Source organism: Dendrobates tinctorius, unplaced genomic scaffold (genome assembly GCF_039654945.1).
Source record: "Dendrobates tinctorius isolate UK_male_01 unplaced genomic scaffold, ASM3965494v1 ptg000070l, whole genome shotgun sequence".
In the NCBI taxonomy this organism is placed as follows: domain Eukaryota; kingdom Metazoa; phylum Chordata; class Amphibia; order Anura; family Dendrobatidae; genus Dendrobates; species Dendrobates tinctorius.
In genome coordinates, this window is record NW_027361738.1 from 70,827,617 (window position 1) to 70,848,017 (window position 20,401).

The 20,401-nt window shown below is 44.5% G+C and overlaps 1 protein-coding gene across 2 annotated transcripts in view; it reads right to left on the minus strand.

Moving 5' to 3' along the window:
* The window catches only part of MALRD1 (MAM and LDL receptor class A domain containing 1), a 586,417-nt gene that overhangs the window by 388,673 nt on the left and 177,343 nt on the right, over positions 1-20,401 (minus strand). For both annotated transcript variants that reach the window (XR_012233447.1, XM_073581848.1), the window contains exons 13-14: positions 5,383-5,479; positions 3,204-3,335 (exon numbers count right to left, since the gene is read on the minus strand). Coding sequence is in view for 1 of the 2 variants with exons in the window: in XM_073581848.1 (XP_073437949.1) it covers positions 3,204-3,335; positions 5,383-5,479 (229 nt within the window). In the remaining variant the exon portion in view is untranslated. The remainder of the gene's footprint in view (positions 1-3,203; positions 3,336-5,382; positions 5,480-20,401) is intronic.

The window sequence follows — 20,401 nt, forward strand, 5'->3', positions numbered from 1 at the left end:
AATAAGTTCCTACGTAATGTCCGAACTTTTAGCAATTCATACTACCATTAAAATGGTTGTCATTTGGTTGTGCTGATAAAAACTTTGCAAAAAAAACTTGTAAATTATTTTTATTTACTTGTTAACTTCTATAGTGATTACCTCAATAGACATAATGAGTATGAATCTCTTATAAAGTGTATTTTGCAATTTATAATTACATTTCTTTTCATCTCCTTTAACACTTTTAAACATGCTATATGGAACCACTTGGACTCTGTATACTGCCATGCAAGGTCTATGTAAATGTTTTTCATAAGTCTGCTGGCGCCCGTAGTAATAGTGAAATGTAGGCGAAGGCAAACTGCCGAAACGTGCGTCGGGTCTTATGGTGTGTGCTGTATCCTACATTACAGGTATTGCTTCATGTGTAATACATTTGTATACTGATGCTGAAGTGGAATGGGTCTTTTTGTTTTGCATTAGGTGTGGGTTTATCAGTGTGGCAAGTAATATTTGGCCATGTAGGGCCCTTGGTTAACATCCAGGGCCGGACTGGCCATCTGGCAATTCTGGCAAATGCCAGAAGGGCCTGTCTGGTTGTGGGCTGCTTTGTCTGCTACATTGTTAACAGAATCCATGTCTAAAGACACCCATACTGTTAAGAGTTGTGACGGAGCACAAAGTTGCTGCCTCCGACAGCAGGCCACTGGTATCATTAGAAATATTGGTCTTGAAGTATATCTTCCTTTTCTCCATCCAGGGTAATATTTGTAATATATCCCATTTGATGCTTGGGGACGGGGACAACATGGGCCTACGTGATTTCAAATGCCACGGCTGAATTTCTGTCCCTGTCCGTACCTGTTAACATCTAACCATAGGTACCTGCTCTCTTATTCGTATGCATATCCCCACCATATGTATCTGTTTAATTATCCTATTTTCACTCACAACTTAAGCGTGTGTGCACATGTTGTGAATTGGGCTCAGGAATTTCCTGAGCGGATTCTGCATCTCTTGCCAGAAAACGCATATAGAAATCCTCGCCTTTTTTTGCGGATTTGGTGCATTTTTTTGTACGAATTTAGTGCGGATTTGTTGCGGAGCGGCATGTGTTTTTACCCCTGCGGATTTCATTAATTCAGCGGGCGTAAAACGCATGCGGATCCGCAAAAAGAATTGACATGCTGCGGAAAATAAACCGCTGCGGATTCCGCTCGGAATCTTCCGCAGCACGTGCACAGCAATTTTTTTTTTCTCATTGAATAACATTGTTTGGTCTCACACTTGCGGACCTGCGGTGATTCCGCACAGAAAATCCGCTGCGGATCTGCAACAAATCCGCGACGTGTGCACACACCCGAACAATGACTCTGTAAGCTTCACGTGTGGAGGTTTTTAGCATTTTTGCACCACCTTGTGGTTTCCCACTTTTTAATATGCATTGTCTGTATATGTGAATTTTTTTCAGTATTTAATAACAATGTGTATGTTTGTAATTGTTGATTCTAGTGTACATTTTTTTCATTATATGATGATATTCTAATTTTGTACTGAATCCGTTATTATGTCCATATAACATTTGTTGTGGCATTGGGTATTTTCCTGTATTATGTAGCAACAATGTTGTGTATGTGGATATTTGCAAAGTATTTGTGAATTGGAGTTTGCAGCCTCCCTTGGCTTTCCTTGGTATCCATTCTCTGTATGTCATACAAATAATAAGTAAACATAAGAAAGTTATAATCCTATATATACTATTGACAGAGACAAATATCTCCTGAATCAAAGCCAGTGGTCTCCAACCTCTAGTTCTCCAGCTGTTGCAAGTCTGCAGATACAGTATGTGGAAATCCATGGCATCTATTAGGGAGGGATAGGGGGGAATTGAACATGCAAACCCCTTAAAATCAATTTTTTATTAAATAAATATTAAAAAACACATTCCCAGTGAAATTTCTTGGCAAATGCCACAATAAAGAAAAAAGACCTATTCTGAGATGCTGCACAACCCTAATATTCAGCCTGATACCTGCCTGACTGTGGAGGTTGGCACCCTAAGAAACGATTTTGGTGCTCCCACTCAATGAGGGCTATCCCTCACTCCCCTACCAGTCACTGATTTGACAGGTGGGAAAACAATGTGCAGAAATAAGAAATCAGAATTCCCTAAATCTAATGCAGAATCCCAAACCAAAACACTCAAATGATAAAAGCCAAATAAATCCACATCATGATATCTTAAGACCAACAATATGCCCAAAAGACATGATAATAAGCACGAATAGTCCCAGCTCAGGGATATACAATTAGGTGAAAAATCCAAAGCCGTCACTTATCATGTATGGAAGAACCCCGACGCATTTCTCCACCATAGTGGTTCATCAGGAGGTATAAACGATGATGCTGATGTCCATAATGCCTGATACCTTGATGTTGCTTAGCATTGGTTTGGGATTCTGCATTAGATTTAGGGCATTTTGATTTCTCATTTCTGCACTATCTTGACATTGTTTTCCCACCTGTCAAATCAGGGACTGGTAGGGGAGTGAGGGATAGCCCTCGTTGAGTGGGAGCGCCAAAATCGTTTCTTAGGGTGCCAACCTCCACAGTCAGGCAGGTATCAGATAGGCTGAATATAATTGATTTTAAGGGGTTTGCATGTTCACCTCAAAAACTTTTTCTGATTCCCATAATATAGTGTTGTTTTTCATCTACTGGGGATAGTAAGGTTTTATTGGTGATTTCAGTTGATAGACCTGGGACAATAACCTGTTCATCAATAGATTTCCATTTCGAAAATGGATTGCCCACTATGAAGAATTGATTTGTCTTAGGCACGTGTCCAAGGTACTAGATGATTGCTTTGAATAAGAACTAGGAATTATTGACACACCTCTTCCCTGTGGAAGATTCATAATTACCCAACATTGATCATTTTATGGATGCTTTGCTGCTGTGTAAGAATATCTAATACCATATGAGGCTTCACTATATGGGATCAACATGGGATCTTTTCAGTGCAAACTTGCTACATGACGCTATTATCCGTCCCATGGTGTCAAAATTATGCTTTAGTTCACCAAGTTAACAAAACCCATTTGTCAATTTTTCTATGGAGTGAAAACATAAATCTAGACTCAAAAATGATCAACTTATGTTACTAAATAATTCACAAAATGATCCCAAGTACACTAAATATTCAGTAAGGAATGACTTACGACATATGTTTTCATCAATGCCATTTGCGCAGTCTTTTGTAAAATCACACCGCTTTTTCCATGGTATGCAGTTGCCATCTCCACACGAAAAGCCAGACGGACAGTGATGAATTATTGTCTCTTTCGATTGACCTGTTGATAGAAATAATATAATCCATAGAGGATAATTCCCCAAGATGGCCCATCTATATGATACCTCAGTAAAGCATTCGGAGCAAAATATTTAAAAAACAACTTCTCCAAAATGGAGCTTCTGACATTCTTCATTTGGATATTAACTTTATTACAGAAGATACTTCTCCAAATTATTGAGTCGATCTTACAAAATATTATAAATTATATACATGTGATCTCCACTTTTTAAAACATTCTCATAAGGTTAGTACATTTATTTGTGGAGCTAGTGTTTTAGGAACTGTTACTACTGTATAGAATAAAAAACATAAAGCGGACTAACAACCACTAAGGAAGATCTCAAAAACTGCTTACTAAGTGGTGCCAATTACATAGCGTTCCATACGTAATAAGGAAGAAAAAAATTCACTGGACCTTTTGTCCAAAACTATGTTGAAAATCCTGTGCTTTAATTTAGTAGTCTTCTATACCTCATGTGCAATAAGGCAGCTCTGTAGATCTAGTCTAAGGCCAGGATCACACATGCGAGAAACTCGCACGAGTCTCGCACCTCAATATCCGGCACTGCCGCCGGCACTCGGGACCGGAGTGTGCGGCTGCATGCATTTCTATGTTTCTCACAAGTGTGATCCCGGCCTAAACGAAATCACCGAGATTTCAGCCTGGGAGAATACTTTGTAGAGTCACCACAATGTATGACTGGTCTTTCTGTGTGATGTGGCTTATGTGAAATGGTGTTAGAGATGAGTTAATCTTTCGAAATCTTTCGAAATTCAAATTTTCCAGCTTTGCGGAATTTTCCTAAAAAATTCAAAAGTAATGGAAAGCTGGGAACCCTTAGTGAGGATTTATGGGCAAGAGTGGCATTTGCTACACTATGCATTTTTGATATGTGAGAAACTGCTAGGGACCTCACAAGAGACCCTGCATACGGCACGGCTATTGAATTTACTCTTTTCATGGTTTACATCTTGGCGCACTTTAAAGCCATGTACTATGGTACATATATAATCTATATGACTTTAAAACCTTCTTCCCACCTCTTGATGTTTATCTAGGGCCCATTTTCTCCATATTTGCTTCTCTGTTCCTTCCCCGTATGTGAACCCTTTTATGCTTTTATGTACATCTATATGAACTTTTGTATATTGAATACTTAATAAAATTTGTATTTTATTGGATTTACACTCAGATAGTAATTGGTTGTAGTCAACAGCCTGTTCTTCACACACTAATCTTCTTAGCTATATTGCACACTATATGTACAGTTCATTCAGTGTTTTATGGCTATTTCTCCCTATTTCTATGGCTGATCTGTGAGCTGTGATGTCCTCTCATGATCCAGATTCACCACAGAATGGCTGCTGTGTTCTCTGCCTCTGCTTTTACACAGGCTATGATAGTGCCTTCTGATGGGTTGTGCTATACCATGTGATGTGATAGGTGCAAGATATTATGGTGTATCCTGGCCCGCTGCTCTCATGGCCATGTGATTTTTCGGTGGCTGATGCAAACTTCAGCAATGTGTAAAATCGCAGCAGGCATTTTAGTGAATTCACGCAAAACTTCTCTGAAATTGTTTGAATTAATTGAGTTTAGCAACTTTCTACAGATTCAACACAAATTTGATTTGCATCATATTGATGTTCTATTCTCTAGTGGCTAAAGGAGTTCAGCCCCTACTATAGTAATATCAAATCCCTATCCAGACTCCAAACAAGACCCTTAAAGTATTGTAAGACCCTGGATTAGACTGACTAATGTACATTCAAAACCTCTATATTAAATACCAGACTTTAGCCCTATATTGATATCATAAGCTCTAAATATATTTTCAGAATCTTAATTCAGATCCCCTTCAAACAAAAATATTCAGATCTCAAATCAGATTATATATCAACCCACTTATTCCATGGCTCCTGTTCAACTTCAGACGCCACTGCACTGGGTCGTGATACTGGTCAGTTTCCATTTTTTTCTCTGAATCAAACCAGGTTGTAAAGTTCAGGGAGGAAATGATTGACTAAATAATTTCCAATCTTACCTGAAAGTGCGTTATTAGCCACACAATGTATGGACAAACCAATGTCATCAATAGCAACCAAAGCCTGAGGTGAGTAATGTGTGGCCTCCAAAATGATCTGCAAGGAAAAAGTAAATTAATATTACGTCATAATAGTGGAAGAAAATTATATAAAGCTTGGTTCATGTAGGAGTCATGAATTCGATTCGGGGTTGACAGATCCAAACAGCATGTGGCGGGATCTTATGATGAGGTTCCAGTAAAGATCCCATGGTCTTGACCGCAAAAGTGGTGTAAATGCTGCATTATACTCAATGGACCCTTTAAGGAGCCTTGTCACATGATTTAGGATAAAAGCCAAACCAGAATCTCTAATTACAGACACATGCTTCAGAGTGTTACCCCTCCTCAGTGCAAAGCAAGAGATCTTATTTGGCTAGATGAGCGGCCTCTGACTGGTGATCTAAGGGATAATGTCCCTCCTTGTGTAAAGTGACATGCCTGTGTAAGGATACTTAAAGACCATGCAATGCTCTTCTAGGAAATTAAATACGCAAATTGCCTCTTCAGGGAAGAAGAGGACTTGAATTCTAGTGTCACCTATTGGAAGTAGCTAGCTATACATCTTAGAGAGCTGTCAGCCAAACTATCATTGTGTGTTGCATACAGTATATCTGATGTCATTCTTCTTACAGTATTGTTTCTGGTAATCATATTATCAATTATCAGTTGATCATGTATCGTCATTAGTAGTGTTGAGCGATACCTTCCGATATCGTGAAATATCGGATCGGATTGGATCGGACCAATACCCAAAAAGTATCGGGTATCGCCGATTCCGATACAGGAAACCAATGCAAGTCAAGGGACAGAAATATCGGAATTAAAATAAACCCTTTCTTTCCTTGTAGGTTAATTCTACATGAAGAAAAACAACTAAGAATAATGTAGAATGTATTGGGGGAGGTGGAGGAGACATTAAAAGCATAGAGGTTTAGCCCAATCAAATGGAATAGCAGGAATAATTTGTTTTTTAAAGACATTCGGAGTTGCAAAGATATTGACTATGTTAACCTTTTTTATATTTTGCCAGATATGTATGTTTCACTACTTCCATGCTCTTCACCTTCTTTTTTACTTCTCCCACACTTTCTCCTTCATGAGCCTCAGCAGCAGCATCTTTTTCATCAACTTCTTCTTCACCTTATTCATCTTCTTCTTCTTCACCTTCTTCCTATTGTTCTTTTTTTTAACATTCTTCATATTCTTCTTATTCAACTATTATTCTTCTTCATATTCTACTTCTTCATCTTCTTCCTATTCTTCTTCTTCATCATATTCTTATTTGTGACAGGCATTCCTGTAGTTGTTATCTATAAAAGTTTGAAGATTACACCTTCCGTTCTGCCTGTCACAAAAGATTTACAACAGGATTTGTCCGCGTTCAGTTTGGCCTGCAGCAGGCATATTCCAGGGGCACCACGAGGAGAAACGGACTCACCCCCATACACTGCTTAGTCTTCTTCTGCTTATAATTTAGATAATATCTTTTGCTCTGATTTTTAGTCTTATCCTTAATGTTCTTCTGCTTTTTGTTTTTCTGCTTTTTGTTCTTCTGCTTCTTGGTCTTCTGTCGCTTGTTGTTCTGCATCTTGGTGGTTGTCTTCATGTTCTTTGTCCTCTTGGTCATCTTCTTCAGGGTCATCTTTTGGTCTTCTTTGGGGTCGTCTTCAGGGTCGTCGTCTTCGGGGTCATCGTCTTTGGGGTCGTCGTCTTCTTCCGGGTGGTCTTCAGGGTCGTCGTCTTCAGGGTCATCGTCTTAAGTGTCGTTGTCTTCTTCGGGGTGGTCTTCAGGGTCGTCATCAGGGAGATCCAGAGTGATTACCAAAAACCATTTAAAAAAACTTGAACTTGGAAATGTAGCAGAAGGTACAAGAAGGCTGAGGAACTGCTGAGAACCAGCTGATGGTACTGGAACCTGGATGGGTAGCAGAAGGAACAAGAGCCAATGACACTACCGAGGACCAGCTGATGGTACTGGAACCCGGTTACTAAGCCGGAGGTACCTGTGCTAGAAAGCACTACCAAGGACCAGCAGACGTTGCTGGAACTCGGATACCGAAATGGAGGCACCGAAGCCAAAGGCACTGCCGAGAACCAGCTGACGGTGCTGGAACCTGGAGGGGCAGCAGAAGGAAAAATAGCCAATGACACTACCGAGGACCAGCTGACGGTACTGGAACCCGGTTACTAAGCAGGAGGTACCTGTGCTAGAAAGCACTACCAAGGACCAGCAGACGTTGCTGGAACTCGGATACCAAGATGCAGGCACCTAAGCCAAAGGCACTGTCGAGAACCAGCTGACTGTGCTGGAAACCGGAGGGGTAGCAGAAGCTACAAGAGCCAATGGAACTACCGAGGACCAGCTGACGGTGCTGGAACCCGGAGGGGCAGCAGAAGGACCAAGAGCCAATGGCACTACCGAGGACCAGCTGACGGTGCTGGAACACGGTTACTAAGCAGGAGGTACCTGTGCCAGAAAGCACTACCAAGGACCAGCAGACGTTGCTGGAACTCGGATACCGAGAAGGAGGCACCTAAGCCAAAGGCACTGCCGAGAACCAGCTGACGGTTCTGGAAACTGGAGGGGTAGCAGAAGCTACAAGAGCCAATGGAACTACCGAGGACCAGCTGACGGTGCTGGAACCCGGAGAGGCAGAAGAAGGAACAAGAGCCAATGGCACTACCGAGGACCAGCTGATGGTACTGGAACCCGGTTACTAAGCAGGAGGTACCTGTGCCAGAAAGCACTACCAAGGACCAGGAGACGTTGCTGACACTCGGATACCGAGAAGGAGGCACCTAAGCCAAAGGCACTGCCGAGAACCAGCTGACAGTACTGGAACCCGGATGGGTAGCAGAAGGTACCCATGAAAAACAAAGTTGCAAGGCCGCGAGCCGGCCGCAGTTACCAAAACCCACAGTCCTACAGGGGGTGCTTGTCCTAATGGCACTACGGAACCAGCCTTTATGTTGAATCTATTTTATTGAAAACCAATAAACAACAAAATACAAGACAACAAACAGTGTACACCAAGGCACATGAAGCCACATTATTGCTATACACTCGTAATGACGAAATATCTTCTGGTGCCGCAGAGTCATCAAAATAATTGTATACCAGAGGGCACACGTATAACATCCCGTGGCTGCTGTTCTTAACTATATATACATTTGTCATATATTATTGCGTATACAGACATCAACGGAAAAGATGTCACGCCGCCCCGTGTTTCTTTCGGGACATCAACATCATTAATTAAGAGAGTAATAACTGCGGGCGTGCTTAACAAAGTCTCCATGTGACCAGTGGAGGTGTACGTCAAGAAACAATAAAGAGAACCTAAGAAAAGAAAATAAGAAACTCAAAGAGAGCATGAAGGGGGGAGGAAAGAAAAGGGAGAAAGGTAGGTGAAGTGAAGTAAGCGGGCCTCGGACCTCTACGCCGACCTTTAATTTGCTCCCTCGACCAAGCGAGGTAATTTGGGGGTTTCCTTGAATAGTATCCAAGGCTGCCACACACGAATCAGGCGGGTACTGTCTCCCTCCATTTCGGCCATTAATTCCTCCATACGGAATATATCTGCAAATTCTGTCACCCATTCTGTCATGGTCGGTATTGTTGTTGTGCGCCAATGGCGTGGAATAACCATGCGCGCCGCAGAAATGCAAAATCTGAGAAGGCTTCTTTTCTGAGTGGATATGGGGCCTGGGAGGATTGACAAGAGGGCAATTTGCGGGGAGGGTGGAACATGTGTTCCAGAAATCTTTTGATACGCTCCAAAAACCTCTACCCAGAAGGGTTGTATAGCAGGACACTGCCACCAGATATGGAAAAGCGTGCCTCTTTCCGTCGCACATCGCCAACAGGTGTCGTCAGCTGACGGATAAATTGACTTTAGCCTGACGGGGGACAGGTACCACCTGGACAGTATCTTGAAATTTTTCTCCTGTGCGCCCCTGGCCGGAGACATTTTATGTGTGAAAAAGCAAGCTTTATCAAGGTCCTCAGATGTAAATTTATGTCCCATCTCCTCCTCCCATGCTCGGATGTAACTTGGAGCCGCATCCGGATCGTCTGAGTGAAGTATCTTATATAAAAGAGAGATCAGGTGAGAAGGAGGATCTTGTTGTGATAATAAGTTTTCAAATCGTGTCATGGGTGGGTGAGAAGAACGGTCGCCCAAGTATCCCCGAATAAAAGATCTCAACTGATTATATTCCAACCAGGAGATTGCTCCCGAGGAGGACCCTTCCCTTAAGCTTTCCCAAGATGGAGCCCTCCCCTCTATCAACACCTGTCCCAAACGCAAGTCAGACCCTCTATGCCAACCCAGAAATTGGTCTCTGCAACACCCTGGAGGAAAATCCGGGTTACCAAATATTGGAGTCAACGGGTTCAGGGTACTGATCAGTTTCTTTCTGGTTTTAACACGATTCCACAACTGTAAAACCCCACGAGTCAAAACGTCTGTATTTCCCTCAGAATCATTTATGACCAAGTCATGGCGTCGGATCCATGGGAGATGGCGCAATGGAACCTTATAAGATGTCTGTTCTAGTTGAACCCACTGTTTGACGTGATGACCAAATTGCCAATCAAATAAGCATCAGTATAGATGCTCTATGGTATAACTCAAGGTCAGGGAGGCCTGCGCCACCCCTGAGCTTCGGGGCGGTCAAGGTAGAGTACTTTATTTGGGGTCTGGAGGTCTGCCAGATAAATCGGATCAATGCCGATCTGATGGTCTGGAAGAAAGTTTTCGGCGGAGTAATCGGAACCGCCTGAAACAAATATAAAAATCTGGGGAGAATATCCATCTTAAATGAGTTCATCCTGCCAAACCACGAGATATTCTTTCGTCCGTACTCTCTTAAACGTTTTAAGGTTGAATCCAAGAGGGGCAGGTAATTTAATTTGTACAGATCATTCATATCAGTAGGGATTTGTACTCCTAAGTATTGAATAGCTTTAAACCTCCACCTGAAGGGAAAGTTTCCCATGATTCTTGTAAGCTCTGTCTGCCTCAGAGATATATTGAGGGCTTCGGTTTTCTGGAAATTAATTTTAAAGTTGCTGACTGCTCCATATTTTTGGAACTCTTCCATCAATGATGGGAGGGTAATATGAGGCTGGGAAATATATAGGAGGAGGTCATCCGCATAAAGAGAGACCTTATAATGTACCTGATCTACCCATAAACCGTGCACACTGGGGTTCTTCCTAATCGCCACTGCAAGATGTTCCATGACTATTGCATATAACAAGGGCGATAAATGACACCCTTGCCGGGTTCCGTTCCCAATGGTTATAGGATCCGACATCGCCCCATTGACTTTAACCCTCGCCGAAGGGCTGGAATAGAGAGCCGCAATCCTTTGTAGGAAGCGATTACCCAGTCCCATTTGTCGAAGGGCCACAAACATGAATCCCCAGTGTACACGGTCAAAGGCCTTTTCTGCATCAATCCACAGCAGAGCCAATGGTTTCTGTTTTGCTTTAGCATGAGCAGTCAGGATAAGGGTTTTACCTATACAATCCCTTGCCTCTCTTCCTCGTATAAACCCCACCTGATCCGAGTGTACCACCGAAGGCAAAAGAGGGGCCAATCGATTAGCTAAAATTTTTGCATATAACTTTACGTCTACGTTACGGAACCAGCCTTTATTGCCAGATCCCGTAGCCCACATAGGAAGCACCTAAACTGCATGCACCATAGTCAGCTAACCCGACCGCAACACGACAGGACAACGTATTGGTGGCAAAGTGACATTGACACTACCCGGAAACAACTGGCGTGCTGGCACCAGGCTGGGCAGGAGGGAGTACCCGTGCCAAAGACACTGCCGAGAACCAGCGGACGGTGCTAGAACCCGGATGGGTAGCAGAAGCTATAAGAGCCAATGGAACTACCGAGGACCAGCTGACGGTGCTGGAACCCGGAGGGGCAGCAGAAGGAACAAGAGCAAATGGCACTACCGAGGACCAGCTGATGGTACTGGAACCCAGTTACTAAGCAGGAGGTATCTGTGCTAGAAAGCACTACCAAGGACCAGCATACGTTGCTGGAACTCGGATACCAAGAAGGAGGCACCTAAGCCAAAGGTACTGCCGAGAACCAGCTGACGGTACAGGAACCCGGATGGGTAGCAGAAAGTACCCATGAAAAACAAAGTTGCAAGGCCGCGAGCCGGCGCAGTTACCGAAACCCACAGTCCTACAGGGGGTGCTTGTCCTATTGGCACTATGGAACCAGCCTTTATTGCCAGATCCCGCAGCCCACATAGGAAGCACCTAAACTGCAGGCACCATAGAGTCGGCTAACCCGACCGCAACACGACAGGACAAAGTTTTGGAGGCAAAGTGACGTTGATACTACCCGGAAACAGCTGGCGTGCTGGAACCAGACTGGGCAGGAGGGAGTACCCGTGCCAAAGACACTGCCGGGAACCAGCTGGCGGTGCTGGAACCCAGGGTAAATGCTACAAACAGAGTGGAGACAGAGGCCTAATTGGAGCAAGTTTAAAATCTGTAGTTGTGTGAGTGTGGACAGAGCAGGAGAAATTGCCGGACACACAGCTGGGGATCAGCTGACATTACTGAACCCCAATAACACTGGACCACATGTTGACTGTGCAGACGGCACTTCTGAGCAGCAACTGGCGGTGTTGGAGCCCAGGGTTAATAGTACAAACAGAGTGGAGCCAGAGGTCTATTTGGAGCAAGTTTAAAATCTGTAGTTGTGTGAGTGTGGGCAGAGCAAGAGAAATTGCCTGACACACAGCAGGGGATCAGCTGACATTACTGAACCCCAATAACATTGGACCATATGTTGACTGTGCAGACGGCAGTTCTGAGCAGCAACTGGCGGTGTTGGAGCACTGGGTCAATCATGGAGTAGGCTGAGGCCTAATTGGAGCAAGTTTAATATCTGATGCTGGGATGAATGTGGAGAGAGCAGGAGATATTGCCGGACACACAGCAGGGGAGCAGCTGGCATTACTGAACCCCACTAACACAGGAGCTAGTGTTTTTATCTGTGCAGATGGCACTTCTGAGCAGCAACTGGCGGTGTTGGAGCCCAGGGTCAATCATGGAGTAGGCTAAGGCCTAATTGGAGCAAGTTTAATATCCGATGTTGGGATGAATGTGGAGGGAGCAGGAGATATTGCCGGACACACAGCAGGGGAGCAGCTGGCGTTACTGAACCTCACTAACACAGGAGCTAGTGTTTTTCTCTGTGCAGACGGCACTTATGAGCTACAACTGGCGGTGTTGGAGCACAGGGTCAATCATGGAGTAGGCTGAGGCCTAAATGGAGCAAGTTTAATATCTGATGTTGGGATGAATGTGGAGGAAGCAGGAGATATTGCCGGACACACAGCAGGGGAGCAGCTGGTGTTACTGAACCCCACTAACACAGGAGCTAGTGTTTTTCTCTGTGCAGATGGCACTTCTGAGCAACAACTGGCGGTGTTGGAGCCCAGGGATTACAGTTCAGGTGGTAGAAACATGAACACAACAGGAGACCTGGATACTGTTGCCAACCAATTATTTATTCTGGAAGAGGACTGGCAAATTCCGGCGAGATCCAGACCTTGTTCATTTTCAGAAAAGTAAGCCGGTCAACGTTATCGGAGGATAGTCGCGTGCGACGGTCTGTTAGTACACCACCTGCGGCACTAAAGACGCGCTCCGATAATACACTAACAGCAGGGCAAGCCAGCACCTCCAATGCATACTGGCTGAGCTCTGGCCATGTATCCAGCTTAGAGACCCAAAACTTGAAGGGGGAAGAGCCGTCTGGGAGTACACTGAGAGGGCAAGACATGTAGTCTGTCACCATCTGACGGAAACGTTGCCTCCTGCTGACTGGAGCTGTCTGTGATGGTGTAGACATTTGTGGTGGGCACACAAAACTTTGCCACATTTGGGCCATACTGCTCTTGCCTTGTGCTGAGGTGCTGCCTCTGCTCCCTCTTTGTGCAGAGCTTCCTCCACTGCCTCGACGCACAGAGCTGCTTTGTAAAGCACTAGCAGCACTGCTTTCGGGTGGAATGGAGAACATGATGGAATGCACCAGTGTGTCTTGGTACTCCCACATTTTACACTCCCGGTTCAACGGTGTTATGAGGCTTTGTAAGTTGTCCCTTTAGCGAGGATCTAGGAGGATGTACACCCAATACTCAGCCGTGTTGTGAATGAGGGCGATGCGGCGGTCGTTTCTCAGGCACTGCAGCATGAAGCATGTGCTGCAGACTCCCAACTGGCCAAGAAACGCAGTCCCCTGCTTGAGGCGTCATCTCTGCCTGCTCTGCATCACCCCACCCTCGCTCTACATACTGATTACTAGAGCATTGTGTACCTCCCTCCTCTGGAGAGATGTCTTCCTCCTCCATTGACTCCTCCTCATCCTCCTCACAATGTGTCCCCTGCCTAGGCCTTTGTGAGGAATCACGTTGCGCAGACTGTCCAGAAGCAGATGGCATTTGTGACTCCTCATCCTCCACCTCTTCCAAAACCTCCTTCCTTAGTGCTTGCAGTGATTTTTGAAGCAGGCAGATAAGGGGGACAGTCATGCTGACTAGAGAATCATCTGCACTTGCCATCCGCGTGGAATCATCGAAGGCACGCAAAACGTGGCAGATGTCCTTCATAGAGGCCCACTCAGTGGTGGTGAAGTGTGTACGGCGCGCAGTGCGACTTGTTTGCGCCTGATGCAGCTGATACTCCATAACTGCTGCCTGCTGCTCACACATCCGCTCCAACATATGTAACGTTGAATTCCACCTGGTGGGTAGGTCACCTATGATGCGATGTTCCGGAAAGCGGAATCGGCGCTGCAGAGCTGCAATGCGCGATCTTGCCATGCTGGAACTCCACAAGTGAGCGCACTCTATGCGGACCTTGTGCAGCAGTGCATCAAGATCCGGATAGTCCCTCGAAAAACTCTGCACGACCAAGTTGAGCACATGTGCCAGACATGGGATGTGAGTGAGGTTGCCTAGGCCCAGAGCTGCCACCAGATTTCGGCCATTGTCACACACTACCAAGCCTGGCTGGAGATTCGCTGGCACAAACCACACGTCGCTCTCCTGCTTGATGGCATTTCAGAGCTCCTGCGCTGTGTGGCTTCGATTCCCCAAAGAAATTAATTTCAGTACGGCCTGTTGACGTTTGGCCACGGCTGTGCTCATATCGGTCGTAACAGGTAAACGTTCACGGGTCCATGTGGAGGTAGACCGTGACGGCTCCTGCAGCGCTGATTCTGAGGAACTGGAGTATGAGGAGGAGTCAATGTGTACAGACTGGATTCCTGCAATCCTTGGAGTTGGCAGAACACGTACAGTGCCACTCTCAAGATCTGTATCCGGCTCCACAACATTTACCCAATGGGCAGTGAGGGAAAGGTATCGTCCCTGTCCATGGTCACTGGTCCACGCATCGGTGGTCAGGTGGACCTTGCTACTGACGGCGTTTAGTAGCGCATGTTTAATTTTTCCCTCCACATGCTTTTGCAGGGCAGGGACGGCTTGCCTGCTGAAATAAAAGCAGCTGGGCACATTGTATTGTGGGACTGCCAATGCCATGAAGATACGGAAGGTGTCAGTCTCCACCAACCTGAATGAGAGCATTTCAAGGGCAAATAGTTGTGCAGTGCCAGCATTCAGAGCCTGTGCTCGGGGATGGTTTGCTGAGTAAGGCCGCCTTTTCTCCCATGCCTGTGCAACCGATGGCTGTAGAGTGGCCTGGGAGTGTAAGGATGACAGGGAACGTGGTGCTGTGGGTGGAATTACACTGGGTCTTTGTACAACAGTGCCAGAGGTTCTTCCATGGCAATCCTGTTAGGAAGCCGAACCAGCTGTGTGTGAGCTGGAGGAAGAGGCTACAACACGAGCTGAAGAGGTGGTAGGTGGTGCTGTAGGTTGGCCTACGTCTTCAGTGTGTCTTTGTAACTCTACCACGTGCTTAGTCCGCACATGTTTCCACATATTTGTGGTATTGAGGTTGCTGACACTTTTCCCTCTTTTGACTTTCTGATGACACAGCTTGCATTTGACAAAGCAAATGTCACCTGCAACTGTGTCAAAAAAGGATCACACACTGCAAGTTCTGGGAGCGCCCGTTTTGGGTTTTGGAAGAGGAATGCTCCTAATAGGTGCCGAAGTGGAGGCTACAGGCAACCAAGTCTGCCCCCGCCCTCTCCCTCCTGTCTTGGCCATTCGGGGAATCTCTTCTTCAGAGCTGCTCCCACCACCTTCCTGTTCCTCACGCCATGATGGGTCAAGGACCTCATCATCTACACTACCCTCTTCAAACACCTGCTTCTCCTGGGTAGTCTTGACAGCCCAGTACACACCAGAAAGTGGCACCTGAGTCTCATCATCAGATGCGTACTGAGGTGTGCTGACCATAGGCACTGGCCCACCCGCCTCTTCAGATTCAGAGAGACAAAGCTGTTGTGCATCACTGCATACTCCCTCTTCTTCACATTCTAGAATGCTGCTTGGCTCGCCCCCTCTTTCCAAACCAACAGATTCAGAGAACAGAAGTAGAGAATAAGATGGCTCCTGTCCAGGGCTCTCTGACTGCCTGGGCAATTTGGCAGGTGGTGAAGAGACAGATGGTTGCTCTTCAGTGCTCTGGACCTGAGAGGATGTGGAAGTAATTGAAGTTGATGCGTTAGCTGCCATCCATCCGACAACGGCATAAAGGACTGTTCCCTGTTAAAACTGGGGGATGCTAAGTCACTGGTGCCCGCAGCAGGCACAGAATCCCCATGTCCTCTCCCTGCTGAAACTCCACGCCCACGACCACGTGCCTTACTCCCTGCCTTCTTCATCTTGGTAGACTGATAAAGATAGGCAGAAAAGTACTAAGGGCTTAGTGTGCTTATTCCTGAACAGCTGCTAACAGGTATAAGAAACACTAATTTTATAAAGTGTGTGGACTACACTTTAATATGAGCTAATGTGGCCTACACAACTGTAAAGTGGAGTGTTTGGTGAACTTTATTTACGTGTTTTTTTTTCAAAAAAACAAAAAGGATGTGACCAAAGATGTAAAAGCGATAGTATCACAAACTTTTTGGAGCTATTACAATGCAGGAAGGTAACCTACAATGCAATAGATGAGGCTCCAAAAAATAGGCTAATACTAATCTGGCTGGGGCTGCAGGGCACAAGGCAGCAAAAAGGCTCCTCTATCTACTCCTATATAGTGTTTGCAACCAATCTAGCTGGTTACGGATAGAAGCACACTAATAGGAGAAACTCAGGAAAAATAAGCAGCACTACAGCAAAAAAGGACAATGTATGAGGCAGTGACGCACGCTGAGCGGACTACAACCAGAGGTGGCTACAGAACACACTACAGCGTGAGCTGCACTCACACACAGAGACCACACAGACAGCCGTGAACAGTGCAGAGAACTGTGCACTAGCACTGAAAGGCTGCAGAAAGGCTCCGCTATCTACTCCTATACAGTGTTTGCAACCAATGTAGATGGATATGGATGGATGCACACTAATAGGAAAAATCAGTAAAAATGAGCAACAATAAAAAAAACGTATGAGGCAGTGACGCACGCTGAGCGGCCTACAACCAGAGGTGGCTGCAGAACACACTACACCGTGAGCTGCACTCACACACGCAGACCTTGCAGACAGCTGTGAACAGCGCTGCAAGGCAAAAGAAAGCTTCACACAGGGGTTGCTAAAGTAGCCTGGGTAAAGCACAATATAGAAAATCGCTATCTCTAACTGTCCCTCAGAGTCAGAAGAGCAGCGTCCTGTCCCTAACTGAATTCACAGCAGAGCGAACCCAAAATGGCGGAAGCGGCTTTTATAGTGCATCATGACATCATTTCAGCAGCCAATCACAGCCATGCCATTAGTTAACATGCCTATCAGGATGTGCCCACACTTCTTAGGATTCCTCATTGGCTGAATCAAATCAAACTGGCTCATAGCATTATGGGAACTTCCGATTCCAGTATTCGATATGCTAAAAGAATCGGAACTCAGTATCGGAATTCCGATACCGCGAATATCGGCCGATACCCGGAATGCTCAACACTAGTCATTAGTGATACATACCATATATGACGGTTTGGCTTTCCCTGTAAGTACTACATTTCTTTCTTTTTTTTCATCTGAACATGATCGTAATTCCAGATCTGGGTTTTACATATGTTCTTCATCTTTTTATTCGGAGGAACAATTTTAGATTTTTTCACACAATATGGCAAACATTAATTGAAGTAGTTAATGCACACTAAACAATCTGTTAACAGTATATTGAAACCATCCATCAATCTCGACATGATGTAATATTTGGCTCGAATAGAAGCACTAAACGGCAATGTAGAATTTTAGAAGAAGAAAAAATACAGAAGTTTAGCTTTTTGCTAAATATTATGTCAGCCATATGGACAGATATTATCTTGAGCTGAGGACAACCATTTAGTATATTTCCTATTAAATCAGAAAAGATTAAATACTAAGAAAGAGGACTGTGCATTAGGATATTCTCATTTAGATCTCATCAGACTCCAGCTTTTATTTTTTAATCCCTCAATGACATCGCAAATTTCTGCCTTTGCGCTATTGATCCTCTCCCTTGTTCCAAGAGCCATAACTTTTTTTTATTTTTCTGCCGACGTAGCCATATGAGGGCCTGATTTTCTCCCACGTTAAAAGTTGTATCCGCATTGAAAAATGAGTAAAATCCGCCATTGTTTTTTGGGTTTAATTTTTACCACGTTCATTTTGTGGTAAAAGTGACCTGGTAACGTGATTCTTCAGGTCTATATGACTACAACAATGCCAAACTTGTTTAGTTTTTGTATTATTTCAGTGGCTTCAAAGAATTCTGAACTAAAAAAAAATTGGGCTTGTGTCACTATTTTCCAAGACATTTTTCTTTTTCTTGTGATGCACTTGTATAAGGGCTTGTTTTTGGGGTGCCAATCTACAGTTTTTTTCATGTTACCATTTTAGAGTATATCTGACATTTTGATCACTTTGTATTGCATTTTTTGGGGGGTAGGGAGTGAAGTAAATGGAAAGCAAAAATTCTTGCCTTTTCTTTTTTCTTTACATCGTTTGCTGTATGGGTTAATCAATTTTATATTTTCATAGATTGGATTTCAATGCGTGGATACTGAATAAGCATTTTATTTCCTCATTTTTGGATGAGGAAATCTTGGGAGATTCAATCTGTTGTTTCCTTTCTCTTTTTTTAAAAACATTTTTAATTACTTTTCTCTAAGGGGATTTGAACCTGCAATCATTTGATCGTACTATATACTACAATACTGCTTCCTAACTGTATGAAGATGGCAGCAACAGGATGCCTACAACTGACATAGTAATCCATTGGAACCCTGTCATAGTGTTGTATGGGTGGTGGGACATGGAGAACCAGAGCAGATGCCCCACTGGAGTTTCACCGCTAATATGTTAGAGATTCATAGCAGCATTTAAAAAAGCACTCCCATCAAATTTTTTTATCCTCTTAATATATTGCTCATTTTTCCTTTCTTCCCAGCTAATTCTTCTCTTCTCTATTAGGTCTATGTTAAAAACTGACTAGCTGAATCCTTCTAAGCTCTATGTAGAAACAGGAAGTCTCTTTTACTTGTATGAGTCATCATCACTGCAAAAGTCCCTTGGGAGTAGGGAGTATCTGGGTCAGTAGTTGAAGAGGGGAATGATTCTTGCCGGAGCAAGGGACTTCCTGTTTCTACATAGAGCAGAGAAAGAGCAGAGAAAAGAGAAGACTTAACTGGATAGAAAGGCAAAATGAGCAATTGTAAGTACACAGTGTGATATAATATGATGATTTAAAACGAACTTTGATGAGAATGCTTCTTTACAGGATTAAAAGAGCAGTGAGTGCAGCAAACTGTACTATGTCTCCTTAAAAACAACTGAGTAGTAATACTGCACTCATAGACTCTATAGCCGCTACTGTATATTTGTATTGCTATAATTTCATATGAAATACACAGACTACAGTATTCTGAGTCCAAGACGAAAAAAACTGTTAGCTACTCTGTTGACTGCTGTATTCTGTAGCTTATAAACGGGGGCTGTAGGTGTCGGACCTCTGTTGATCTGATATTGATGACCTATACTGAAGATCGACCATCAGTATCAGGCTGAGTTCACACGTGGCGTTTTATCGCGTTTCCGCGGCGGTTTTAACCGTGCGATTTTGCTGCGAAAACGCGAAAAATAAGCATCTCATGCATTCCTATGGGATTCCGCAATGCTGTGCTAATGCTGCGGTTTTTACCTCGGTGGAATTGCTTCGCGGTAAAAAACGCAGCATGTTCATTAATTTCGCGGAATCGCGGCGATCCCGCACCCATAGGAATGCATTGTTCTGCTTACTTTCCGCATGTGGCTGTGCACACCATGCGAAAAGTAAGCAGAACATTTGCGGATGGTACCCACGGTCCGGAGGAGAGGAGACTGTCCTCCGGGCTTTGGGTACCATATCACTGTAAAAAATAGAATTTAAAATAAAAAATATTGTTATTCTCACCTTCCGACGTCCCGCGCAGCCTTCCCGCCTCTCTCCACGCTCCCGGTCCCAGTAAGCCTTTGCGAGCGATGACGTCCGTTCTCGCGGGATCGCGAAGTCTCGCGGTCATTCGCGCGACGTCATCGCGAATGACCGCGAGACGTCGCGATCCCGCGAGAACGGACGTCATCGCGGTAATTGTCGCAAAGGATTACTGGGATCGGGAGCGTGGAGAGAGGCGGGAAGGCTGCGTGGGACGTCGGAAGGTGAGAATAACAATATTTTTTTTTTAATTATTATTTTTTACATTCTCTCTCTTACTATTGATGCCGCATAGGTGGCCTCAATAGTAAAAAGTTGGTCACACTCGTCAAACACTATGTTTGACGAGTGTGACCAACCTGTCAATCACTTCTCCAAGCAATGCTACAGATCGCTTGGAAAACG